The sequence below is a fragment of the Salvia miltiorrhiza genome, chromosome 3, assembly GCF_028751815.1.
Source record: "Salvia miltiorrhiza cultivar Shanhuang (shh) chromosome 3, IMPLAD_Smil_shh, whole genome shotgun sequence".
Lineage (NCBI taxonomy): Eukaryota > Viridiplantae > Streptophyta > Magnoliopsida > Lamiales > Lamiaceae > Salvia > Salvia miltiorrhiza.
Window position 1 is genome coordinate 47,208,859 of NC_080389.1, and position 27,455 is coordinate 47,236,313.

At 35.3% G+C, this 27,455-nt stretch overlaps 3 protein-coding genes and 1 long non-coding RNA gene across 7 annotated transcripts; 1 reads left to right on the forward strand and 3 right to left on the reverse strand.

The window, feature by feature from the left end:
* Positions 1-6,700: 6,700 nt before the first annotated feature.
* Positions 6,701-8,602, reverse strand: LOC131016173 (uncharacterized). Its single transcript, XR_009098876.1, has 3 exons — positions 8,484-8,602; positions 8,151-8,247; positions 6,701-6,901 (listed from the first exon to the last, which is right to left on the reverse strand). It is a non-coding gene; the product is annotated as an uncharacterized LOC131016173 (long non-coding RNA).
* A 1,341-nt stretch (positions 8,603-9,943) lies between these two features.
* On the forward strand, positions 9,944-13,415 carry LOC131016174 (vacuolar protein sorting-associated protein 24 homolog 1-like). Of its 2 annotated transcripts, XM_057944801.1 has the most exons (6): positions 9,944-10,486; positions 10,623-10,699; positions 11,117-11,219; positions 12,058-12,179; positions 12,902-13,090; positions 13,178-13,415. In XM_057944801.1, exons 1-6 carry the CDS (start codon positions 10,375-10,377, stop codon positions 13,241-13,243), a joined length of 669 nt encoding a protein of 222 aa, XP_057800784.1. In that variant the 5' UTR covers positions 9,944-10,374; the 3' UTR covers positions 13,244-13,415. The 2 variants fall into 2 exon arrangements, with proteins under 2 accessions (XP_057800784.1, XP_057800783.1); XM_057944800.1 differs by having other exon boundaries at positions 10,124-10,486; positions 12,902-13,415.
* A 3,511-nt stretch (positions 13,416-16,926) lies between these two features.
* On the reverse strand, positions 16,927-20,054 carry LOC131016175 (E3 ubiquitin-protein ligase SP1). Of its 3 annotated transcripts, none has more exons than XM_057944803.1 (11): positions 19,589-20,054; positions 19,412-19,464; positions 18,901-19,025; positions 18,715-18,810; positions 18,407-18,544; positions 18,252-18,317; positions 17,892-18,004; positions 17,626-17,736; positions 17,514-17,560; positions 17,313-17,421; positions 16,927-17,234 (listed from the first exon to the last, which is right to left on the reverse strand). In XM_057944803.1, the coding sequence occupies exons 1-11, from the start codon at positions 19,660-19,662 to the stop codon at positions 17,132-17,134; spliced, it is 1,035 nt and encodes a 344-aa protein (XP_057800786.1). In that variant the 5' UTR covers positions 19,663-20,054; the 3' UTR covers positions 16,927-17,131. The 3 variants fall into 3 exon arrangements, with proteins under 3 accessions (XP_057800786.1, XP_057800785.1, XP_057800787.1); XM_057944802.1 differs by having other exon boundaries at positions 17,313-17,424; positions 19,589-20,023; XM_057944804.1 differs by lacking the exon at positions 19,412-19,464 and having other exon boundaries at positions 17,313-17,424; positions 19,589-19,612.
* Positions 20,055-22,821: 2,767 nt separating this feature from the next.
* Positions 22,822-27,270, reverse strand: LOC131016176 (GDSL esterase/lipase At1g54790-like). Its single transcript, XM_057944805.1, has 5 exons — positions 26,944-27,270; positions 24,098-24,298; positions 23,720-23,886; positions 23,374-23,644; positions 22,822-23,181 (listed from the first exon to the last, which is right to left on the reverse strand). Exons 1-5 carry the CDS (start codon positions 27,251-27,253, stop codon positions 22,907-22,909), a joined length of 1,224 nt encoding a protein of 407 aa, XP_057800788.1. The 5' UTR covers positions 27,254-27,270; the 3' UTR covers positions 22,822-22,906.
* Positions 27,271-27,455: the final 185 nt, after the last annotated feature.

Here is a 27,455-nt window from a genome sequence, read left to right on the forward strand (position 1 = left end):
AATCGATGAAGTTTCTCAGACCTTTTACACCTTTGGTTCTTACTGTTCTGTTTAATTATCAACATGGATGCAGGTGTTGAGTCAGGGAGTAATGAGGGTCGTCGCAATAGAAAGAAAAGGTCTGACAAGACTCGATAATCGTGGTCGGCGAAGGAAGAGGCTATATTGCAGGCTGCTCTTAAGGAATTAGTGGCTCAAGGATGGAAGTCCGACAATGGCTTCCGTGCAGGTTTTCTTACCAAACTCGATGATGCTCTGAAGAAGGAGTTTCCCGGCACCGATTTGAAGGCCTCTCCTCACATTAACTCAAAAATTGGGACTTGGAAGAAGAACTATTATTCCTTGTCTGCAATGCTAACACGTAGTGGGATTGGCTTCAGTGCAAATGGAGACCATATGATTGATTCCAATAATGATCAGTGGGAACAAATAGTCAAGGTTTGTGTCACTTTATTTCCATACTACTATACGAACTTGTGAACTGATGCTCTGTTGATCATATAATTTTCCTGGCCTTGCAGTGTGACAGCAATGCGCGTCTTATGCGTTATAAGAGCTGGCCTTTGTTTGACGATTGGAAGGAGATTTTTGGGAAAGACAGAGCCACTGGAGAGAAAGTTGAGGATTTTATGGAGGTAGTTAACAAGATGGTTGGGAGCGACAACATAATGCATGAAGAGAACGCTGGAGACGATGGACCACAATACCAATTTGATGAGGAGAATGAGACTGATGCGGCAGATGACAGCGTCTGCCAGAGTGGTGGAGGTGCTAACGGGAGGTCTACAAAGAAGAAGCGTAGAGGAGAGGAAGTAATGGATGGGTTCTACGAGCTGCTAGTGGAACTCGGCAGAAATAGTGACAAGAGGCTGGAGGCAATAGCCGCTCGCATAGGCTACGAGTTCGATTTAAGCAAAGCACGGACTGAAGTGTACCATACTGTGAACACACTTCCAAGCGTGACAAGGAGCGACAAATTCGAAGTCTATGAAATACTTTGTGACAAGGTGGAGCGACTGGAGCTTTTTTTTAGTCTCCCGATGGAAGCAAGGGCTGAATATTTGATGCGCGTTCTTGAAACTCATGGGAAGTGAATGGCAGGCTGCTGGGAATTATGTTTTACTTTGTTTTAAGAATAAACCTTATGATGCATTTGGCTGATGACTTCAGTACCTCAAACACTATTTTGATTTTGTTTGTGTGAGGTTTGTTGTCATATAATATTTTGCAGTTATGTTTGAACCTTGGTATTTTGAGTATTTATGCAATATTTATGTTAGTAATCTTTTGATGATTTTTGGCTATTTCATGTTGTGGATCTCTAATGAATAGAAGCAACATCTATGTTTCTACTTCTCTGCTTTGCTTCCTCTTTTTTTTAACGAGTTACTTGGTCCACGTAGAGCATGACTTCATACCAAGTCGTGAGTACAAAGGGTTCACTCTCCTCTTGGGAGGGGTGTCGAGGATTTTATCTGGAATTAGGATCAGCGGTGCGCACTTTGAACAGAAGAGTCTTCTTTTATGGAGTATTTTCTTTGAACAATTGTTACTTTGATCCACACATTATTAATCTTTTCTTCCCAGTTCTATTCTTGGTTTATTATGCTAAACTCTGACAATAGCCATCTGTGTGTTCAACTCGCTTCAGTAGTGTAATTAAATAGTTGAAGAAGTAACGAGCTCATTGTTTATAAAAGTAGATGATCAAAGGACTTGGGAGTTGAAATGAAGTCTTGAGCTTTAATTTTCTTATGTTAATAGTTACTACTAACTCAGAAACATATCGATCACAGCAATATATTTACACAAATCTCAAAACATGTTGAAAATGCAATAGCTCATCAAGCTTGTGGAAGGCGGGAGCGGGACCTAGCAGCTGCTCCTCGTGATTACGCGGCGGAGACATAATTGAAATGAATATGTGAATTTTAATTTCCCATGGCTTGAACGGTGTTGCTTTAAGCTGTGCATTTTCATAATCTTGTGAATTTTGCTTTTTGATGGTTGGTCCTGCTTGATTAGTTGTGATAGCTTACATTTTTGGTGTCAAAATATCTTTTTAATGAGTTGAATGAATGATTAATTGCTACTTGTGTCGGCTGGACAAAGTATTGTTCAAGAAAATGTATTGAAATTCACTCAGGAAATAGGGGTTTACTCAACCATTTAATCCCTTTTCAAGCAGTTGGATTTGCAATTATTATGTATTTGAATCAGTTGTCAATTAGTTACTGACGCCGAAAGACGAAGTGAAATTCATTGTTTTCAAGGATAAGCTAGTCTGGTGTAGTCTGCTGCACAAGGAGAAAGAGGGTTCATGTGTAGGGTCCTGATGAACCCCATGGATCTTGGATGGGACTTGCTAGTTGATTGTTCATGTATCTTCTATAAGTTGGAGATAGGAACTTCAGGCATTTTGATGAATGTTGCAGTCTCCTGAATTCGTGGACTTGTAAACAGACTCTTGTTTAAAAAGTTTAAAATTTAGAAGCACCCCAAAAGTTTTAGAGGTTTCTACTCAAAAAAGATTAGAGATGACTTCGAAAATGAGTAATAGGAAAAGCTAGACTAGCAGCTGCTCTCTCCAATGCTCTCAATCTGTTAGCTTCCATGCGAGCCTTTTGTTCTTCTGACATTGCATATGTATTAGAATTACCAGGGTTCGTTTCCACTGTCTGATTTGGCACCTCCTCTGCTCTAGATATATCAGCAACAACATCTTCGACATGCACAGGCTGAGAAGGTTCCTGTTAGGTACCAAGGGATCAAAAGTTTAAGCCTTTTTTAGAGTGAATAGTTTTTTTGTTAGTTCATTAAACTGGAATAGAAAAGCAGATAGTGAAAGTCGATGTATAGTTGATAGTGGAGAGATGATATATGAATGTCAACTCATGGTGCTTTTATCGAAATTGTGCCATAATATATATCTTTGTAATCCAGCAAAAAAAAGTATGATTGCTTATAAGCAACCATGCACCACTTTAATCAAAAGTTACTTCAATAGCATATTGAAAAACTAAAATAAACATAGCTTTAAATGAGAATAAACGGCCACAACCCTAAAGATTCCACTGGGTCTAGTTCGACCCGCAAGAACCCTCGTCACCTCCATCAGCTTGCTCCGCACCCTCGCTACCTCCATCAGCTTGATCTGCACCATCGCCACACTTCAGCCCCGTACCAGAAATAGAGCTTCCAGCATCTTTCGGTTTCGGTGCAAAGGCATTTCTACCAGGGAATTTGAGCTTTCGCTTAATTGTTGGCCACTTACTGTTACCGGATGTAAGAGCTTGCTTTTTTCTGTAGCGACGTCGAGCAAGCCTACTACAACCTGCAAGAGGCGGGGAGGTGACCTCATCATCGGAGGATAGATCTATGCAATCTACAGCATCACCGGAAGGCTTCTTAGTTGTCGAGTCGCTAAGTATGATGTAAACACGGGATCGACTAGCCTCTGCTTTCACACAGTTGGTGCCGAAGGGCTGGGAGAGGCGCTTGAACTCGGGTTCATCCTTGTAGAAATAGGCCTCCACGAATTGATCATTCTTCGCAAAGTAGCAAAACTATGTGTTAGATAAGATCATGAAGGATGCCGAAAATGTGTAATTAGAAAACATGATATAAAACCTGGATCATATCACGCCACACAGGCTCCGGGGCATTCACCATTTTTCTCTCGACGTCCCAGTAAGTTTCAGTGCATTTGTTCATCCTTGTGAACGTCCGGTAACGGCCCGCCAAGAACCCAATCCGCTCCTCGATGTCCACCAATTTGAAGGATGTTTTGAACTTCTTATTGAGGGCAGCAAGCGCGCACAAGATTGCGTGTGCAGACTTGTACGGTAGCCGCGGGAAACATATTGTCTTCATGGAGATAAGCTCTTCGAGAAGCGCCGTGTCTCTCTCCTTCGTCCAATTTTCATCATACAAATACCAACTTTGGGCTTGAATGCGGGACAAATGAGACATCTTTGGGGTGAGTTCTTTGCTTTGGATGAGTGAATGCATTTGTTTGCAAAGTATTGAAGATTATATAGAAGGGAATTTGAGGATGAAGGTAGATGACAAGTTTATCTCTGCAATTTGAAGATTAGATATGGCAAAAAAAATCATTATGTATCATTCTAAACTTGCATGCAATATCCTCTGGAATCTGTTCCATTTTTTTGCTTAAAAAATTGTTAAGTTAAAAATCTCATTACGACATTAATTAAGGTATCAACTACAACAATATGTCATAGAACATTGGCATTCTGTAAACTTGATATCATTCTTTTGAAAAGTTAGTTTCTTGTTAATTCAATTTATGGTTTCCTTTTTGTTGAGCCTATGCATTTGATAATTAACATTAAAAAATAAAAGATACTTGAGGCGACAAAACAATGAAGCAAAAGTAAGGAGTTCTATTAATAATATCGTCTCAATTGTTGCCACAAGGATTTGCACCCTTCCAGTTCTGGGAAAGGTTTTTCCAGCTAGATTTGATAGCATTTAGGGCAGCAACTGCAATAGATTACAGCAGCTCGCCTCTTCCCCTTACATCATACATAGGTGTGCAGACTGCAGTGATCTTGAGCTGCTTCAGTTGGCAGTTTTTGCGGTTGGCTAGAGCGTGCATCATCACTATCCAGTAGGAGCAGAGCTTCCTACCGATGTCGATGAAGTGGATTTTTTCTGCTGATGCCAAACTGTCTAAGATGGTCTGGATTGCAGCGTAGTTAGAGATCTGAAAGAGTGGGAGTGTCTGCTCACAACCAAACATAGCAGCTTTGAGACTATCATTTCTTCTTCCAAATCGAAGTGATTTACCTCTCTCTCCAAATCGATTCTGTGTTTCTTTACATCAATTCTTTCCCTTAATTGACATTAAAAAATAATAAATACTTGAGGCGACAACACTATGAAGCAAAAGTAAAGAGTTCTATTAATAATAGATTGTACAGGCCTTTGTAAACATATTGAAGTACCAAACGTTGTCCCGCTAACATTCTGCAATCGAAGTAATCACATTAGACAAAAAGAATAGAGTAGAGCAGCAACTGCAACAGAGATGAAATGGTGGAGCATTTGATTGTTCAGAAATATTCAACTCCACTCAGTAAATGTCAAGAATCACGAGCAAACTACATTTTGAGAAGCAATGCAACCTCTGAATATGGATTTTAAAGTGTATCTCATCCTTGAATCATAAAACACAATATCCCTGGATAGCCATTGCATCGAAATATATACATTAACACATACATCACAAGCGAGCGAGCGAGCGAGAAAGAGAGAGAGAGAGTGGTTGATGCTATCCCAATAAAAGGATCAGTCACACAACAGGAAACTAAGCAAATTCATGAAGCAATGGGGGATTTTCTTCACATCTTCCTGGCAAATATCCATACCAGTGTTTACACAAAAATAAAGTAAATAAAGCTCAAAAGGAAGCAGTGAAGCCAATATTTAATCTTTCAAAACAGTAAGCATTTGAATCCATGTCTTTACATAAGTAATATAATCGAAAGAGCCCAAACACAAGCTTTGAAATCAAGCATTTAATCCAAATAACAGTAAACAATTCAAACAATGGCTTCACATATGTGATAGAGTAAAAAATAGTAACAAAAAACAAGCTATGAAATCAAGCATTTAATATTTCAAAAAGAGTAAGCAATTTAAACCATGTCTTGACATAGTTAACAGAGTTTGAAAGAGCCAACAAAATCTCACAAAGACACCATAGGATAGACTTTCAATTTGACACTACTATCTCAATTTTTCAGAACTACATAAACTATTCAAACTTATCAACTAATTTTCTCTCAAATACTACTGCCACATAGCCTGTGCCAAGGAATCACTCTCCGCGTTCCACGCTTGCGATGCCTCTATCGAGTCAATGCAGTTCGAGTGATCTATTTCTACATCATCATTTTCATTGATAGCGGTATAATACTGTTGCTCAATTGGGTCGAAGGCCATCTCATTTCGGATGAAATTATGAAGTAGAAAGCAGGCCATTATCAACCTAGTTTGGACCTGAATAGGATAGTATGTTGTACTCATCAAAATTTCCCATCTCATCTTCATTATCCCAAAAGCACGTTCAATAACATTGCGTGCTTTTGTGTGTCTTAGGTTAAAGAGTTCCTCTGCATTTTGTGGTCTCGCTGAAGTAGGTCCCCACTCTTTCAAATGATAGCGAACACCTTTGTATGGAGCTAGGAATCCCTCGCTATTAGCATAGCCGTTGTCCACTAGGTAGTAGTTCCCTATATGTGCCAAAACGGATAATTTAGTGTAGCTAATTTAAATTATTATAAAATATGCAGCAATTACTAAAAAAACTACAATTTTTTTATTTTTACCCTTTGGTACCCTAAGACAGTAGGGTCGATTGAGAGCGTCACGCAATATTCTAGAGTCGGCTGCTGAACCTTCCCATCCTGGTAATGCGTATACAAACCTCATGTTCTGGTCACAAACACCTAGCGTGTTTGTTGAAATCTGTCCTTTACGTGTCCTATATTGTGCCTTGTCACAATTCGGCACTTTCACGTTTATGTAAGTGCCATCTAGCGCACCAAGACGCCCTACCCCCAAAACAAAAGGAAACAAACACCATATAGTCAGTTGAAAATGTCATAGTTCAGTTGGAGTATCGTAAGACATGCGTGAAACAAGAATGCAATATCCTATGTCCATACCTTAAACCACTTCCATCGTGGATCATTGTTGTCACCAGATACCGGATCAGGCTTCACTAGGAGTAGAACATGTAGCTTCAAGATGGCTTTCAAAATAGTGTGAATATAGCGCGATATTGTTTGGCCCGATCTCCAAAAATCAAAGCGCACGACACGATTTTTCTTGTGATGGGCTAATACGGATAAAAACATGACCAACTGTTCCTCTACGGTCACAAATTTACCATCTTTTAATGAACCTAGTTGTCTCATCAGATTACACAATCTCCCAAATGCATTTCTATCCATCCGCAGATTCAACACACAATCTATATCGCTAACCATAGTCATCCTATTTAGATGTTTTACTTTATCAGGGATCCTTTGCAAGATGCTGTATGATTCAATTTGATGGCTACGTTTTCTTTTTTTATTAGACCTCATACGAAAGATAACATCAATCACTAAAGCAATTCAAAATATGAACTGGCGCATTTCTTCTTCAATGAGCCATAACAACAATTGTTTTCTACTGAGAAGGTTTGTCATTTTTGGCTTGAATCTAATAGCAGGCAGCCCACTCTGAAATATGACAAATAAACTAGAATTCAATGCTAAAAGTAACAACTGATTTCTGGAGCCTATTTCTTAACAACAAATGGAAAGTAACAGGCGAATCAGGGGAGGAGCACATGCAACGCAACGAATCTATAAGCGAACAATATGAACAATCAAACTCAACCCAAATCATTTCATAAACAGAAGACCAATATGTAGAGATTCGTAACTGGAAAACTATATTCATTCCATTCATTCCAGTGATTTTGTATCTTCTTTGAAGTTTCTGAATTCAGGCATAGTGGTCAAACAGTTTAAGGGCATTTTAATCATGCAAGCTGCTCACAAACAGTGTTATAGGGCAACATAATGGTTAACTAGCACAACCAGACATCATATAAATGTACACATTCATCATTCAATATGTGATATCTCTCAGGAACAAATTTCCAGCATCACTAAGTTTTCATCAAGAAATAGGAAAAAAACCATTCAACCCAAGATTTTCATTTCTCTGTAGTACCACAAAAAGTGAAACCTCATAACTATCTTTTCTAGGAGCAACTAAACACTGAACAATCAACAACACACCAAATTAGGGTAATATTTTATAAGACATATAATAATTAATACAAGGATGAAAATATGCATAAACAGAATTGCTTACCACTTCAATCAACAATAGCAAAGGAATTAATTATTGGTCTATAGTCAGATAAGTGCACAGCAGTATACATCGTTCAAAAGAAACTGATCAAAATATGATTAAACATGAAACAATAATTACATAATATTAAACCCTTCGCCGAAGACTTGCCACATTCAGCAACCCACTACAATCAAGAAAACTAAACCAGCAATGCGATCAAATACCTAATCGAACGAACGAACAAAGACAAGGAGCAACGGGTGACTAACCTGAATTCAGCAAATTAGTGGCAGAAGTTCTTCAAAGAACTCAAAATCGCGATAGGCCTTCAACGAACGAACAAAGACAAAATCGCAATACGAATGTCTGGGTATTAAAAAAAACCAACAAACTTTCAGAAATGATGAACAAGTAATTTCAATCTCATCAAACAAATTGACAGGAAATCGTGTATGATTCTTTTTGGATATTGCCCAGAATGAACAACACCAAATTTGAGAATCGAAAATTTCTGAGAAATTAGCAAGTATCCCATAGCATATTGAAGAATTTTAGACGGCGATTATCATCATTTTTTGTTGAAACTTATGGAATCGTCTTACCAGAGGAGCTCAGCCGCTGAACTAGGGCAAGAAAATGACGTGTGAATCAATAGAGCTATTATTAGGGCAAGCAAATGAGAGAGCAAAAACGAAATTCAAAATTTTAACATAAGAGAGCTATTCCTCCAGAAATGCTATCTGCCGCTCGTGGCCAGTTACACTAACGAGGTAAAATCGGAATTCAGTGGCAGGCCTGCGGGCTGCTACGGGCCGAAAATGGAGTTAGCCCAACAAACCAAACTCATAGAAGACGCCACACTATTAGCCTATCAAGCCTAAGAGTAATAACCGAACATGGCCTAAAGGGTTAAATGCATGTAATATCACGAATTATGCTTGAAATTCGCTTTGTCCATAATCTTTAAAATTTTCATTTTTATCACAAATTTCAAATTTGACATTTGTTCAATTTTTCCACCATTTTTATTTTTAATGGTCGTGAAATTGACATGCATCAATGTGGATTTAGTTTTACACGTAACACTGACGTGAAATAAATATGGATTTATTTACACGTAAAATCTTAAATAAACATTTAATCCCTAAAATCAACATTTCAAAGAAGGAACCTTCATCCACGCTCTGATTTCACTCCACTCCCGCGATGAGTCACGACTCTGATTTCACTCCAATCCCGTCGGCGGCGGCAACAGCCCTGACGGCAGCAACCTCAATTCTTCTTCTTCCTCCTCCCGTGCTCCCAGTCTCAATCCCAAATCCCAATTCCTCTTATTCATCTCGCATGTACAACCGAAAAAGTTCAACCATTGGAGCATTTTTACACCTACAAACAATGAACTTCAAATTCGAAAAGAAGAAGAAGAAGACATCTTGTGCCAAGAAAACTGGACGAAGAATGAGAAGGAAGAAGGGGGAAAATGTTGCAGAACGCGAGGAGGAATTAAAGGAGGAAGAAAGAGAATAGTAAGCAGACGCAAATTCTGGACAAAGAAGAAGAAGAAGAAGAAGAAGAAGAAGAAAAAGAAGGAAGAATGAGAAAACATTTACGGTTTTAAAGTTCAATTCTACATAATTAATCACAAATTAGTACAACGACGTAGTTTTGTACAAGAATGATACGTTGAGTTTAAGTCATTGGATAACAACAAATATGGTGCGTGCTGGTGAACCACATCGATTCTGATTTGGGGGAAAATGAAAACGGTGGAAAATTGAACAAATGTCAAAGTTTTTTATAAAAAAAATGAATTTTTTTAAAGATCGTGAGTAAAACGAATTTCGAGCAAAGTTCGTAATAATACATGTATTTAACCCTTATCTAAATTGTTATTTTTTTGGTCCCATTAAAAATATTTCATTTTTCATGATAGATCATCCTATTAAAAACAACTCATTTCATAAAAGATAGTAGTATTAAATTATTAAAAAGTTGTAGGTTCTACTCCTATCATTTTTATTTAATTTATACATTATATTTAATTTTTGTATAAAAAATAATTGAGTCATGTATAATGGAACGAGTAATAATTTTGTTGTTCTATTTGTGGCAACAGTGAGTCAGTTATTCTTAGCTTCATGTAATTTTATTTTTTGTGTCATTAGATCTTTATATAATTTTTTATGTTAATACGAACATTTGAATTACTAAATCAACCTTTTACAAATTAAACTATTGATGTGAAAATAAATTATGTTTTCGATCATCGAGTCATGAGCAGCATATTCTTTTCCTTTTTACCTCCATTTCTGAGCTTCTCTGTTGTTCATGCTTTTTCTCATCAAACGCAGAGTGAAAGGGAAGTAAACACAAAGCAAAACCGCTGCGTAATCGCAAACGCGGTGAAATCAGAATCCGATATTCCAGAAGAATTTATCTCCAATAAAGAACAAGAAAAAGAGGGCAAAGAAGGCAAAAAATAGAAGGAAAAAAATGGAAAAAGTGATGAATATATTGAAGCCGAAGCCCAATCCGCAGCAATTGCTCAGAGATTGGCAGCGTCGCCTCCGCCAAGAGTGCCGCAATATGGAACGCCAAATCCGAGGTCCTTCTTTCTAGTTTTGCATCTAATCGTGAGGGTTTTTTGTTTCTTCGTGTGTGTGTGTAAATTGTTTTTTGTCAAAGAAAAAATTGAAGTGTTTGAAGATTTTGGGTAACTTTTATTGGTGGGTTTTGCTTAGACATACAGAGGGAAGAGAAGAATGTGCAGAAAGCGATCAAAGAGGCAGCTAAACGGAATGACATGGGTTCAGCTAAGGTGCTTTTTCTTTTTTCCTTTTATCTGTTGTGAATTTCCAACTATTCTGGATAATTCAAGTTATGCTTGTAATGGTGATTTGGAATCTGGGAGATCGATTGAGGAGTTTCGTCTTTCCTTATGTTTTATTGTTTGTAATAATAGACTGTATCCGCAATTGAGAGGTGGTGAATTTAGGATTCTTCTTCCCACTAATCTCCTTGGGATATTAGATCAGTTGAGGTATTGATCTTAAAAGGTTTTGAATCCGTGTTTTGGTGTTTATTATTCGTTTTGAACTATCGATTGCCTAACTACTAAGCTTAAGCTGAATCAGTAAATTATGCAAATGGTTCATTGATGGCTTATTTAGGATTACTTATAGCTATGGGATGATTTATGCATGAGTGATGTTTTCGTTGATCACTTCTCGTGCAGGAGCTTGCAAAAGAACTTGTGAGATCTAGGAAAACCGTGAACCGTCTTTATGAAAACAAAGCTCAGTTGAATTCGATATCAATGCATCTCGGAGAAAGTGTTGGTATGAGCCTTTTCTCTTCAATTATTTCTTACTTTTGATTTATTTGTCAATCCTTTTGGTCACTCTTGGTCAAAGTACATAGGTTATAACTGTGCTTGTAGATTGTGTATTTGCCGTCTCTCAAGTGTTTGAATAGCTTTTCATTGTTGGTCCACATTTTTCTCCTTGATAGTAAGTGCTGATTGGCTGCAATTTACATAATGGTTGTGTTTTTTTACTGTGATGTGTTTCATATGTAGTGTTTGGGTAGGGACGATGATACTTTGGAGAAAACATACGTAAATTTGTTCAGATCGTAAATAGTGCATGTATGCTGGAAACTTTTACAATTAGCTTACAAAATCAATGCAGCAAAAATTCTGGTATTTGGAGATGAGTTGGGCTGGTCTCACTTTACTTCTTGTTTCTTAAAGTTCAAGAAAACCTCATATGTCGTGTCGTTAGTGAATCTAAGCTCGTTATTGAGTTCCTGCAGAGGCATACCCTTACTGTACGCCATAAAAATTGGTCGCTGATCAACATTAAACTTCTAGTTTCTTTGCCTTATAATTTTGGTACCTCGAACATGGTTGGGCTGATCTCCCTTTATCTCTTCCCGCTCTCTTAAACTCAGAATCACAACTTTTTATGCCGTGTGATAAGTTGGAAACTGAACTTACGATTTCTAGTTAATGCACCTCTTGCTTGGAGTAATAGAGAAGGATAGGTAAGAATGAAGTCCTTCCTGTGTCAGCGAAGTTCCTGTTTTTTTCTCATAGGGTTTTATTTTTTTGTTCTTTTTCCTGAGGCGACATTTTTCCTTTATATCTTTCCTTGATTTTTCACTTTTGATTCTCAGCTGTCGCTCGAACTGTGGGACATTTGTCCAAAAGTGCTGAAGTGATGAAGCTTGTCAATAATCTGATGAAGGCTCCACAAATGGCTGTGACGATGCAAGAATTCAGTAAAGAAATGACTAAGGTAACTTTACTTTGTCTTTACTGTTGTCCCTTGTCACATACGAGTTAGGCTGATATTTTGATCTAGGTTTAGCCTTCTTATAGTGATATTCTTGTTAGTGAAGACATTGAGGCTGTGCAAATTAGAAACACTAGGAAGAAAAAGAGGCGGATCTTTTGCGTCATCATGAATGAACTCAGTAGAGTCGAGGGCAATCGCAGAAATTAACAATCAAAACAGTAAAAGATCTAGCCAAAGACTAATACTATTTCAACCCTAACTGATGACTTCCTGCCTCATTTAAGTATATGACCTACTAACCTGAGGGCCCTTACAATAATTAAAAGCAACGTCGTAAATAAATTTCTCCCTACCGCCATGCTAAAGCAGTCACACTACGCAGGCTTATCCTATTTCATGCATACTTAATTATATTGTAGATGTTAGGATTTCTATAGTCACATGTGACCTAGGGCATGAAACTTTCTGAAGCTGACTTTAATCACATAATGAGGGCTAAATTTATCAAACTAATACAACTTCTTAAGTCTTGTTTGTGGAATTTCCTCATTATATGTGAAGATTTTTGTTAGTTTGCACTTGATCTAGGCATTCACATAATCTGATATCGTATATAGTAGAAGTATGAGTAGGAGGAGGACGACGTTAGGAACATTGTATTCTGCTACTAACTAAGTTAGCCTTAATGAATCATCAAGTATCGAGATGCTATGTCATTGCAGGCTGGTGTGATCGAAGAGATGGTCAACGAGGCCGTGGATTACGCACTAGATTCCGAGGACATAGAAGAGGAGACTGAGGAAGAAATCGAGAAGGTTCTAACAGCCATTGCCGGAGAGACTGCTGCACAACTTCCTGAAGCCGTTAGAAAGCAGAAACTAAAGCAGCCTGCCACGAGCGAGGAAGTAGAGGTATCTTTTCAAAGTTTTTATTTCTTGCATCTCCCCCTTTCACGTATTCATATCGTCGTATATTTTCCCAATGATATGAAACTACAGGAGAAAATCGATGACGAGGAAGAGATGGAAGAAATACGAGCTCGCCTCGCCAGAGTTCGTTCCTAATTCCTAACCTCGCTCGTTTCTGGCCATTAACCATTCGATAAAATCACAAACACTTACATATATTATGTGCGAAAATATGGTTCTTGATTTTATATATGTATGAGAAGGCAATATCCTTGCTTCTTTTACAAGCAGATCAAAATTTCATCTATGTACATATATATTTTTCCTACATGTTTCTTTTCTTTTCAATTCTTGAATGGAGTCGATCTCGATAGAGGGCTTCTTCAAACTTGTGAATGGAGCAAGGCAGCGTTATGGGCCCTGTCGTAGTTTCACCGTCGTAGTACTCGTCGAGCAGCCCCGTGAAGAACTCGCACTTGAGGAATTCGACGGAGATGACGTACCTGACCGCCGCCTTCGGCTCGGCATCGTCGACAACGTCCACGGGGAAGTATCCTGGCGGGACTTGGATTTTGTTGCAAGTGCGAAGCTTCTTCGCCAGTTGCTTGAGTTTGCTTCCAAACAATGCCGTCTTCATCTTATAATAGTTACTAACTTCAAATTTTTGATCGAACATGGGAATAGGGATCTGCTTATATATATTAATTAATACGAGGTGGTGAACTCCATTTAGGATTATAATTTGAATCCGTTTAGAGTTAGAACTTGCCTTATTCGAATAAGGACAAGTTTTGTAGGAAACATAGATATCATAGAGTTTTGATCAAATAAGGTTAAATAAGTAAAAACACGTATTTTAGTCCTAAATTTTTTACTTGCAAGTGTTTGTATCATGTATGGTAGGAAAATAATATTATCAGGAAATATGATTTCTGACAAATTACTTATTCTGTGTTTGGAAAGTACCAAAGAAACAGGTGGGATTTTGACTTTTGTATTTAGCTCGAATTTAGTAATTAAAAGAAGTCATAATTGAATTATCAAGTTCATGCTCATAATCTAAAAAAAAGTTAATGCTCTAAATATTACTTTCTTTGAAACATAATATCTTTCTTAGTCAAATTTTTGAAAATAATTTCACTAATTATTACTCTTACAATTTTCACATATTGTCATTAATAGATCTAGTATTTTTTGAAATAATTCCACAAATTATATTTTTTTTTTCTAATTTCTGGGGTCCATCACCACTCGTCAAATACACAACTTGTTCTTTAAAAAAAAAATCAAGTCGGCGACACCACCAATGTGATGCTTTAAGAATATATTTTGTGGACGAAAGGTGTAATAAAGAGTTGCCTAATAGTATAATAGCGTTAGTGATACCAAAAAGCTCCGCCAACTTGAATGTGTAAACTGATTTTAAATCTTGTGCAAGTTCATTCGGTAAGACTATAGAGTTTGTTAGACATAATAACTTTGTTTAGTTGATTCATTAGTTGAGCTTCAACAACTTGGTTTGATTTGTGGAGTCTCGTGAATGCATCCTATAATATAAAGACCGTCAAGAATTTCTACGCGTTGCCAATCTATCATTCATGGCATCACCATATTCATAATATTGTATCAATCACAAAAATATCAAAAATAAGTAACAATACATTTGACATGAAGCTGAAATTATTTCCAAAATTCAATTATAATTCACCAAATAAAATAAATATAAAGGTAGAAATTCATCCAAATGAAGAATCAAGGCAAAGCGGTTAAGCAGCAGATTTTTTGTCTTGAAGATGTTGAGGGACCATTTATCCCAATCCAAACCAAGAATCATCACAGTAATTCCGATTAAGCCCATGTTTGATTGAGTGTTTTTAGAGGTTGGAAAGGGAATCAAGTAATTGAATCCATTACTTGTTGTTTGGTTTGGGTAATGAGATAATCATTATCCTTACTTGAGGGTAACTCAATCACCCAATTTGTTATCCCTTAAAACAGAGGGGAAACAAAAGAAAGAGAATCACTTACTAATGATTCATTTCCATTGTTAAACCAAACACTCAATAAAATAATGGTTATTGTTTCTATTCTCCTCTTTTATTTGATTTCATTATATTTCCATTCCTCTACTTGAACCAAACGAGCACTAAGAATGATTCTTAAAACTAATTCGCTATCTCCGCACAACACATACAGCAACAAAACAAAAACAAACTAATTGAACAATCAATTGATTCAAGTGTTGTATGTTAATTAATAAAGATAGATGCTTTAAAGAGTAACTTCGACAAAATTAAATTTGGAGGAGAAATAGCAATTGACGATGAAACAAGCATGGTATGAGCAGCGGCTCGCACATAGCGAGAGAGAAATAATTTTTTTAGGTATTATTTAAATCCTGAAATTTCACGTAACTTTTCTCGTTTTTTAAATCATACTTATTACTTTCCTTATTTTCTAAGAACTAAATCAACCTATTTTCTCAAAACATAATCCCTGCCAAACAAACAGGTCTATGTTAAGTCTCTTCTTAAAATTGTGGACTTGATGTCAATTTCGCCTAATTTTAAGACGAACCAATGTAAAAGGCACAATTTTCATAACTGAAGTACAATGATCTAACTTTAGTTTACAAGAAAGTAGATTGCTCAAGTTTAATGAATAAAAAAGTATGGAATAATGAAGAAGAGAACGTTGATGAAAACTAAAACTTAGACCACAGATTTATACTCCCTCCGTCCCAATAAAAGTGGCCACTTTTTTTTGGGCACGGAGATTAAGAAGGGGATTGTTATGTTTTAATTGAGTATGACCCACCAAAATTAGTGAGTAATTTTTAGAAAGTGGCCTACAATTGTTGACCAAATTAGTGAGTAATTGTTGACTTAATTAAAGTAAACTTTTGCCATTTTTAGAAAGTAGCCACTTTTAATGGGACACTCAAAAAGAAAATGTGGCCACTTTTATTGGGACGGAGGGAGTATCTAGTTTTTTTTTTTCGAAATTAAGAGATTAATAATAAATCATCTCGCAGGAAATGTTTTTTTTTATTCGAAGCTAAAACCATACTCGAGATATTATCACTAACAAGAATTTATTTACGGCCTAGCGGAGTACCATTTTTGAAAGATAAAACAGAAAAAAAAAAAAAAAAAAAAAAAAAAAAAACCCTACCCTTTACAAAATAATTATACTTATTTAAAATATTTTAATTTACCCTTATGTAACATTTATTTATATATTTTAGTTTATGTGGGTATTTTTTTGTTTTTATCTTTCAGAATGGGTAAAGACTACACTGAACCCTATAAAATATATGAATAAATGACTATCTTGAAGACTCGTAATATTCAATACTTCAATTGCAAGCGAAATGAATTTATAATTCATATTAATTATTATTGTAGTTTGAAGATGAACGAATAAAAATTGTTGTTATTGGATATTTGAATAAAAATTGCAGGCGAAAAATAAATGGATATTTTAAAAATGAACGAATATTTAAACATTAGCCATGTTCGTTGATTGTAAATCCTTGTACAATTTCTTTTGTTTTATTAAATCCTTTTAATTCAATATTTAATATCACTGAATCATTTATTAGTAAATTTATCAAATTCCTTAAATTTCTCGTCAAATATATTCCACATCACCGATTATTAAAATAAATTAAAATAAAAAGAAAGAAAAACTCCACCTCAGATTTTAACATAATTGGGAAAGCTCAAACACATACACCGGTTTTGGGAAAACGCATAAAATCATTTCTAGGTGAGAGTTCAATCCACATTATTGAAGAATAACGTTTTAATTTCTATCAAATTTGGTAACACGCAGGATCATGAATTTTGATCTGAATAAAGATGTAAGATGCTCACTGTATACAATTCTAAGAAAGAAAATCTAATGGTACAAGAAAAATGAGGAAACTGGGATCATCATTCATAGCAACGGTATGTAACATGCAGCAAATTTCATGGCAACGGGGGAGTTCTTACTTGAGGTGAATTCATCTCAGCCGTAGGCGTAATATGATTGAAAGACTCAGTGCCGGAAAGTCTTCACCACTTGCTCAATCCGTCTCCGACATAGTGGACAGTTTGTCAAGTGTGAAGAGCACATCATACAACAGCACATATGGCCGCACCTGAAACTCAATCAATCAACACTTGGTTGGATTTTGATACTAACAAATTCTTAAAGCACCGGCTGTAGAACAACTTACGGGACGAAAACTGAATTGTATTCTTGCTCCAAACATATCACGCACAAATCTGGCATCATTCGATCTTTATTGCTGCTATCTGATCCACTCTCAGCCTTGCCATTTAAACCTGCTAAGATAAAAAAGGAACAAGCAGGATTTGGTTTCTACATCGAAAGATAAAGAGATCATGAATAAAAAGGATGTCAGACAAGAATTCACCTCCTTCCTCTTGCCCAGCAGCCTTTTTAGCTGCAGCAGCGAGAACCCTGCATGGAATCATCATCTTAGAAACTTAAAATAACTCACAAAGAGAAACACCCATATCAATTACCTCTTTCGCATTTCCCAGTGACGTCTTCTCTCCATGATAAATTGGAATGCATGCTTAGCAACAAGATAAACCCCAAACAATGAGAGACCCAATGATGCAAACTTGTACAATCTGATGGAACAAACAATATTCAGAATGTAAAATTCATATTTTTACACGTGTATATTATAGCAAGAGAAAAGTTACTATTTCACTATGCTATTGCTTCAGCAATTTGGTTCCATGTGAATATGTCCAGAAAAGATAGGAGATAAAAAAAAAAAAACCTTGACCATTTCCCAAGATTTGCAATCAGTTGATCAATAGTTTTGTCAGAAACATAAAAAGGGCCTTTATGTGGTTGCTGGATTCGAATTGACCCAATATCATCCTTAACAGCCTGATAATGGAAGAAAAGAGAGCACTTAGCACCATTAAACAATTTTAAAAAGAAAAACAATTTTCAAGCATCTTAGACAATTTTTCCCAACTATCCTAACTACGGTCCAAGTTGGAAAGCAAGGCGCAAAATATTTTTTATTATATTTCTCAAACTTCGTCAATTCTGGCATTAGAAGTAGAAGGTGCCAGTCCATTTGCTCCCAAAAAAGAGTCAAAGAATAGACAAATAAAAGGAGAGCATATACCTCACCAACAACTGTCAAGGGCGTGCCCGTAGGCAGGACCCGTTCAATTCTCTTGACTCCAAGCATCTAACCAAATAAGACATCACTAGAGAATTCAATACTATGTCATGGCCAGGCCAAAAAAAACAAATACATATATGAAGAACAATCCAAACCTTTAGGCCCTGAAGATAATCCAATGTTCCACGCACTAGTGATCGTCCCGACTCCTCAAACACTTCACTTCCTACTGTAAGCACCAAACCTGTGGCACCACGTCCTCCAACAACATGTACACGACTTGTACCATCATCCTAGCATGTAAAAGTGTATACCTGTCATCACATAACTCTAAATCCCCAGTTCTAAAGCACTACATAAAGATTTCAACAGTTGGCTGTTCAGAAACTTCTGCTCACTACAACAAAGATATTGGTTTGTATTTATAAAAGTGTGTCCAGAGTGGAGAAAACCCAATTCTTACAAGATACCATGGAACTTCTTTGCACATGGACAACATCAAAGCTGAATCTTGAATCCAAGATCCAGCATCATTGTGTTTCAAAAAATGCTGCTCCGCCTGGATCGTAAAAGGAAACTTTCTCAGAATACAGAATATTTTTTTTATCTTAAAACTATCACCAACTTCATGGTATCTTAGTCTATGTACCGTCTGTTCCACAATTACACCCCGTAAACCACTGTACTCGCAATTAATCGGTGTCTCCGAACCAACCCTCCCTGACACAGAGACAACCAGTGGCAGCACTTTGCTTGCAGCATCCAATAATTGAGCTGAAAAAAATAAGCATTTAATTAAGTTTATTAATGTAATACCATACATTGTGTTGAGACTTCTTGTTTTGCTGAAATTAAGATGCACATACCATTCACCAGAATTAATCAATCTATACTCGGTTCCTTAGCCGAAAAAATCCATAGTAAAGCAAGAACTTAATGAACTAAAAGAAGAATCTTTGCTACCAGGATTCATGATCAAGTAAAACGAAAAGGTGCAATTTTGATTTACTAAGAAGAACAGTAACCAACAGAAATCAGAATGAATAATGAACACATTACATATCCATATATCTAGTCATAACAACTAACTACTGGAAAACATCAAACTGCAGAAGTTTTAAAAAATTGAAGAAAAAAAAATGCTGCAAAAATTAACTAACCCAAGTCCTTCAACTGATTCACTCGAGTAACAGACTTCAGAACATCAGCATCTCTAAACACACCAAAACAAAAAATATGCAACACTTTAACAAGGTTTCTCCGCAGGCAAAAATCGACAAATTTTTAGCCAAAAAAATGAATTAAAAAACGAACTAATAACAATATAATTAAGCAACCTTCCACTGCTCCTCCCCAGAAGATAAAGCGCAGCAGCGCTCAGGCAACACGTAATTCCCCCAACAGGTATCATCTTCGACAAAACTCAAAAAAGCGAATCTTGCAAAAAATTCAATCCGAAGTGTACTGATCGACGTAAAATCTTGATGCACAAAATTTTCGGCTTCTCCCAGATCAATTTCCCAAACATCTATAGGCGTCCAATTAAACAGAAAATTTGGGGATTGAGGATTACAGTATAAAAAGTAGAAAGGGGGAAGGAAATAAAAAAGGAGAAATTTTTCGATTAGAAAGTAGAATTGAATTAATGGAATAAAAGTTAGGGCACAATAGTTTGATTGAAGAAGACGAAGAGTGGTTGCATAAGAGATGTGGTGCTACAGAGAACACAGAATCGGATCCCAAGAGTAAATTGGAGAGCGAAGCAAGCATTTTTCGCGGAAAAGCGCTATAAATTTTCTGCGATTTAATTCTGCATGTAAAAGTCGCTCTTTGGTGAAAACAAGCAGAGGTGCTGTCAAAAATATAATCTATCCCCTCCAAAAAAAAAAAAAAAAAAAAATCTAACATAAAACACAGATCTACCAGTAAAGGACCGAAGTGGAAACTTTGAGACTTTGTAATGTACTGATTTTGGTCATAATGAAGATTGAAAATTAATTTTTGGCCCCTAATCTTAAAATATCAAAATATGGCCACTAATTAGGTGGTATGCCTAATTTGCTCTTTTTACTCGGCCGCTGGGGTGATTGTGCGACTGCTGGATGATTGCGCGGCCGCTGGAAGCTTATGGGTGAGTTGCGTGCTCGCGGGGAAAAGCCAACGCCCGCTGCGCATATGGAACTTATGGCACTAATAGTGTCATAAGTGCTACGCATCATTTTATTACTTGATTTTATTTTGAATTTCTGTTGGCACTTATGGCACTAACTGTTGGCACTTATGGCACTAATAGTGCCATAAGTGCCAAAAGAACCATTTTAAACACTTCCCCATAGGGTTTAGATGTTTCATTTAGGATTTAGGTTATCCGTTTAGGGTTTAGATGATCCATTTATGATTTCTTGATTCTATTACTGTTGTTTCTGTTGCATGTATCTATTAGTATCATAAGTGCCAAAATGACCATTTTACTTGGTTTTATTTTGGATTTCCGTTGGCACTTAGTGCCATAAGTGCCAACGGAAATTCAAAATAAAACCAAAGTAAAATCTTGGCACTTATGGCACTAATAGTACCATAAGTGCCTAACCCGATCCGGCACGCGACCCGTGTGCTTGATCCTACCCGGTCCGCCTCATTAAGGGTAAAAACGTCCAAATCAATAAAAATGGCCAAATTTTATGTTTTTTCAATGTGTGGCCATAAATTGTGTTTTATTCTTCATTTTGGCTACTTCAAAATTTTACTCTTTGAATAATTTGAGATTTTGTAGGAATAGGATTTGCTTCTAGAACTAAAATTCTTTGAGTCCGATCCTTATTTTTAAGTCATTCTCATACTTTATTGGATACGTGATATTTTCAAGATAGCGTTAAATTCCTCATAATCAGAGTTGTCGCAAATCAGAATCGCTCTTGACGGTCAGACTAGATTGATTTTTCCGTGATTTGTCAAATTCCGCATAATCAGGGCAGTCGCAAAGCCAACAATGTTGTTGACGGTCAGATTAGGTTGATTCTTATTTGATTTGTCAGCTTTCGCATAACGAGGACTGTTGCAAAGCCATCGTCGTTGTTGACGGTCGGATTAGGTTGGTTCTTCCTTGATTTGTCAGCTTTAACTTCGTTCTTTGGGAAATGCATACTTTTGTCCTCATCAAATACCATTTTATGCATTTAATAATTAAATTTTATTGTGTGCATGTGTTGGTCTAGTGGTAGGAGGTTAATGTCCAGGACTTAAGGTCATGGGTTCGATTCTAGTGGTAAGAGGTTAATGCCCAAGACTTAAGATCTTGGATTCGAATTCTCCATCGCGCGGTCTTTAAAATTTCTTTATTTACTTATCTAATTTATCAAAAAAAAAGAATTAAATTTATTTTCAAAATGAATTATCTATTTAAACTTAAAATCATGTATTTATATTTATTTTTTATTTTTATCTATTTTTAATGAAAGGTTGATTAAATTTCCTAAGCTCGACACCATGTGTCCAGCAATGAACAAAAAAATATAGTAGTCGGATTTATTCATTTTTATCACGAATGGTGCTAAAGTTTAAAATTTGCGACGAACTACAAACTCCTAAAAATTAAAATAAAATAAATCAAAGAGGGGTGCAAAACAATAAAGAGTGAAAATTTAAAATGCCCTATTCCTTAAGTTCTATATTAAAAATGTCATCTTTTATAAACATAAGCATTCTATGCCCTATTCTTTAAAGTGTTAATAGGCAAAAATGCCCACTTCCTTAAGTTTTTTTGTAAAAATGCCGAAGTTATCATACAAAGCATTCTATGCCCTAATTATGTGAAGTACCTATTTTACCCTTTGATGTTGATGGGTTTGTTTGATTTTTTGTGAAAGTCTTACACATTTGACCGATTTGACAGCCACAGTCATAAAAGTCAACGATTTGACAGCTATCAATCAAGAGTACATATGACCGGTGGGTGGCTAGATTATGTGTCCGCCCGGGCGAACACATGATTTTACCGGCCGGACACATGATCTAGCCACCCATCGTTCATATGTATTCTTGACTGATAGCTGTTAAATCGTTGACTTTTATGACTGATAGTTGTCAAATCGGTGAAATGTGTAAGACTTTCACAGAAAACCAAGCAAACCCATCAAATCAGTCATAAAAGTCAACGATTTGACAGCTATCAGTCAAGAATACATATGAACGATGGGTGGCTAGATCATGTGTCCGTCCGGGCGGACACATAATTTCACCTCACGGACACATGATCTAGGTGGCAGATCATGTGTCCGACCGATAAAATCATGTGTCCGGCCGGTAAAATCATGTGTCCGTCCGAGCGGACACATAATCTAGCCACCCACCGATCATATGTACTCTTGATTGATAGCTGTCAAATCGTTAACTTTTATGACCGGTGGCTATCAAATCGGTCAAATGTGTAAGACTTTCACAAAAAACCAATCAAACCCATCAACATCAAATGGTAAAATAGGTACTTCACATAATTAGGGCATAGAATGCTTTGTATGATAACTTATGGCATTTTTACAAAAAAACTCAAGGAAGTGGGCATTTTTGCCTATTAACACAAACAATAAATATGATTTAATATTTATATTCAGAACGAGTACAATATGCATAGCACGAGCTACACGTGGTTTTTATATTTATCCAGTTAATAAGGAGAAAAATGAAGTAGGTTTAAGTGAAAGTGGAGATGGATGGAGGTAGTTTCCCGTGAGAATTTGAGAAGAAATATAGTGATTAGCAGCCTCAGTGTAATGATTTCCATCCCAATTAACATATTGAGTTGTGTTGGTGCATGCGTCTCCCCTCACCACACTGCCATTCAACACCTTGCTCTGCCCACACATAACCCTACTATCATAGTTCAATGGCAACCCTCCATATCCACAACAAGCTCCCAATCCTTCCTTGAAACCTGCACAATATGAATCCAAGTTATGGGTGTTAATGCATGAGATATATGACATGTGTGAGACCGGTCATACTTATATTCAGAATGATCCAACTATACGTACAGATCTTGACCCGTGAGACGGTCTCACATGTTATCATATATACCCGAGTTGGTGAGTTAGCATATTATGATATATATATAATGTATGAGTACCGTATTGAGAATAATTTGCGATGAGGTTGAGTTTTATGGTGTAAACGTCGACATAAGTCAGTTTAGCTTCTGGGAATTGTTGTTGGAACTCTGCGCAAAGGCTTTGGAGTTGCAAGTTGAAAAGCTTGGCCGCTTGGTTGTGTGAATCAACGCATTGGAATTGGTCTAATTTTGATGCATTTTGCCCAAATGTGGCTATGATTCTTGGCAAACAACCTAGGGGCCCTGTGTTATGTATCCAAAAATTCCTGCCGCCTTCACCGTACAATTTCTGTAAATACGAGACTAAAATTGTAGTTTTGTAAGGAACTTTTATATCACCACAAATTCAATATATTAATATGACCTGTATTCTTAAGCGAAATTGTGACAAGATAGTTGGGATTAGAGCAAAAACTTGATCTTGGGACATGTAACCAAATGCTCTGTCGATGTCGTTTTGGCCTATGTCCAACATGTATACACCTTGTTTGAAATCATCTGGTGAAGGGACAAATTCCTGCAACTTCTTGTCTGCCAAAATTCCACCATCAATTAAAAAGTAAAAAAAAAAATAATATTCTTTTTTTATATAAATTAACAGTATTAAATAAAGAAATTTAAAGGCCGCGCCACAGGGGACTCGAACCTAAGATCTTTCGCCTTAGGGTGTTAACCCCTTAGCGCTTGGCCTACACACGCAGACAACAAATCAATATTCTTAGAACTGAGAGAGAGAGAGTACCCTTTGTTATTACATCAAGAACTCGAGCTTTGAATCTGATAAACTGAGCCACTTGAATATCTAAGGAGAAAGGGGAGATGGCATTGGGTTTGGCAGGAAGAATAGTAGAGCCTCCAGTTGCAAAATTGCATCCACTTTTGAAATTTGGTGCACCCACTGAGTCCAAGTATGGATTCATGAATGGCAATCCCATTGCATCCACTACACAATAATAAACAAATCATTTCGACATGAATTTATGATCATGTGTGCAAATTCATTTTCAAAATTCGTTTTTTATTAGTTGATGTAATGCATAATATGACAACAACATTTATACTAGAGCTGGTAAACCGGTCGGCTCGGTTTTAACTAAACCGGTTTACCAGTTAAAGTTCCCTAATCGTTAACCGAACCGATTATTGGATCGATTAACCGGTCAAACCGATTAATCCACGATTTCTCAATTTGTTCGAATTTAACTGGTTAATTCGGTTAATCGGTTAACCAGTTAATCGAATTAACTGGTTTTATTTTAAAAAAATTCAAATTTGTAGAATGTGTGCAATATGATTTGAACTTTTGACCTTTGAAAGAAAGAATAAGGTCTTATCTACTGTACCAATTCATAACTTATGATAATTTAGAACAAATTTTTTTTATAGATATTTGAAATATTAATGTATTATTTAAACAAAAATATTAAAATATAAATTAATTAATTTAATATAAAATAAACCGGTTAACCGACCGGTTAAACCGATTAACCGATTAGTGATGAACACACTAATCGATAACCAAACCGAACCGGTAAAAACCGGTTATCGGTTAACCGAAAACCGGTTTTTTCGGTTCGATTACGGTTAAAACCGATTAACCGGAACCGTTTTACCACCCCTAATCTATACTATATTAAAAACACAGTTTTCAATTTGAAATTGATTTGAGTGGCAATTTTGAAAATATATGTATAATATGATGGTTAAAAATAAATCACATCTCCAATATCATACTCACTAATATCTATACTATATTAAAAATGGAGTTTTCAATTTGAAATCAATTTCAAATTAATTTCAAAATTGAATGGCAATTTTGTAGTTATAATAAAATTGAAGGTTTATGTTTAAACTATATATTTTTCTACTTATTTTCATTTTCTTTAACTTCTTATTTATTGTTACTTTTTTTTTCAAAATTGTAAAATTCGATTGATAATAAAATATTTAATATGCATATCAAATTAAAGATCACAATAAGAGCTTTAATATGATATATTTTATGAAAATATTTGATTTAAAATGTAAAAATTTGTTTAAATATTAAAGTTTTATAAATTTCTCTCTCCTCTGTCATCTTTTTTGAATAAATATATTTTTAATTCTTTTTAATTAGTAATTTATTTTTAATTTTTTAACTTATCTTTTTGTTTTTGTTTTTCATAATATCAAATTTTATAATTGTGAATTCTTTTTTCAATATTTAATTCAAATATATTTAATTAAAATTATTTTTTTATTATATTTATAAGTATAATAATTGAATTTGTATTAATTTTTTATAAATATATAAAAAAATCCGTGCATTACACGGGATGCAAATGCTAGTTAAATGAATTAATTAGTGTGGTATATATATTTTCACTCAAATTACGTGTAGACTAGTGCTTTTTTTGTTAAGAATAATTATGCTACTCATTTTAATTCACTTAATTTATTAGATTTGTATTTTCAATATATGAATTCAAATTACAACATAATATATATATATATATATATATATTACATTATATTAAAATATATTAATATAGATTAGTATAAATAAATTTGCGATTAACACAAATGTCATATTTGTGATTGATCAATATGTATTTAATAAGTTTCAAATTATTATTAATAATTTATACTTAATGAAAATATATATTTGCAAAAAATAATCATAGAGCCATAGTTTATTAGCAGTCTCTTATAGTTCATACATAACACGATTAATATATGCATATCAAATTAAAGATCACGATAAAAAGCTTTAATTTAATATATGTTATATAAATATTTGATTTAAAATGTACAAAATATATTTATTTAAATATTAAATTTTAACAAATTCTCTCTCATCTCTCATCTTTTTCGAATAATCTATTTATCAATTCTTTTATATTTTTATTTTCACTTTTTAAACTTTTGTTTTCTTTTTCATAATATCAATTTTTTATAGTGATTCTTCTCTATTTCTTTTTATTTTTTCAATATCCAACTCAAATATATCTAATTAAAATTAAATTTTTATTATATTTATAAATATAATAATTGAATTATATCAATTTTATAAAATATTAAAATATAAAAATGTTTCCCGTGCAGGATGCAAATGCTAGTTTGTGTCTTCAATTTTTGTGACATTTCGAATTATGGCTCGGGTTCGAAAAATCGATTATAAAAAGATGAATAATCTCGTTGAATTATTGCACGAATTTTCCATGGATTATTGTTTTTTCCACCTAAGATCTCATACCATAAATTAAAACTGCTATCAAAGTTCAAGATTTATATAAAAAAATGAAAATATTTTTTCAAACAACATCAAAGTTGGGGACAAAATTATACTCATTTTTATGCTTATGTTGACTAAAAAAATGTCCCCAGTTGAGGTAGTCTATCAATTCGTCCACAGATTTTGAATTCACATATTTTTCAATAAATTGAGGAAGTTGGTTTTTAAAATAAATTAAATTAAGAATATTTTAAAATATAGCGATTATTTGAGACCACAAATCATAACTATTCCTTATATAAAAATACCGTGACATATAACGTTAAAACTTCGTAAAAGAAAGTAATGCATATATATAAAATAAAGTTACTTACTAAGAAAATCAGTGATGAGACGGCCGTCGCACAAGCGGCCGGCCGGCTTCTGGAAGAATGTTTGTCCATGCGGCGGCCCGATTGGAAAGGCGATTCCGGCAGCCAGTCCTCCCGTATCCGAATTCGAGTCTCCAAAATTGAAAACGGTATGATACTTAAACTCGAAAGATTCAACTTTTGCAATAGAATGTAAGAGAATTTGGCAAATAACAAATGTGGGGAAATCCATTAACAAGTTGAATGAGACGATCGATGAAGTGTTTACAGATGGAGAATATTTGAAGGAAAATATTTCTTGAGTTGCAATCATGTGAAAATTGAGTGGTGTCTTTCAAGGTTAAGCAGCTCCTTACAAGCTACAACCATTTGGAATTTCCTTTACTTTCACTATTAAAATAGTCGCTTTTTTACTCTATATATATATTATGGGGAAATCACTATTGATCCTTTGAAGAAAATAAATAAATAATAGAATATATATATATATACTCCCTCCGTCCCTGAAATGACTT

Bases quoted from the DNA above. Each gene is read 5' to 3' on its own strand.
- LOC131016176 (XM_057944805.1), bottom strand. From the start codon at position 27,253: ATGATTGCAACTCAAGAAATATTTTCCTTCAAATATTCTCCATCTGTA. The intron at 24,299-26,943 runs GTAAGTAACTTT...ATTATTGTGTAG, and splicing joins TCTCATCACTGATTTTCTTA to TGGATGCAATGGGATTGCCA. The intron at 23,182-23,373 runs GTACTCATACAT...CATATTGTGCAG, and splicing joins CGCAAATTATTCTCAATACG to GTTTCAAGGAAGGATTGGGA.
- LOC131016174 (XM_057944800.1), top strand. From the start codon at position 10,375: ATGGAAAAAGTGATGAATATATTGAAGCCGAAGCCCAATCCGCAGCAA. The intron at 10,700-11,116 runs GTGCTTTTTCTT...CTTCTCGTGCAG, and splicing joins ATGACATGGGTTCAGCTAAG to GAGCTTGCAAAAGAACTTGT. The intron at 11,220-12,057 runs GTATGAGCCTTT...TTTGATTCTCAG, and splicing joins GCATCTCGGAGAAAGTGTTG to CTGTCGCTCGAACTGTGGGA.
- LOC131016175 (XM_057944802.1), bottom strand. From the start codon at position 19,662: ATGATACCTGTTGGGGGAATTACGTGTTGCCTGAGCGCTGCTGCGCTT. The intron at 19,026-19,411 runs GTTAGTTAATTT...TATTTTTTTCAG, and splicing joins GAATCAGTTGAAGGACTTGG to CTCAATTATTGGATGCTGCA. The intron at 18,318-18,406 runs GTTTGGATTGTT...TTATTTGGTTAG, and splicing joins ATTATCTTCAGGGCCTAAAG to ATGCTTGGAGTCAAGAGAAT.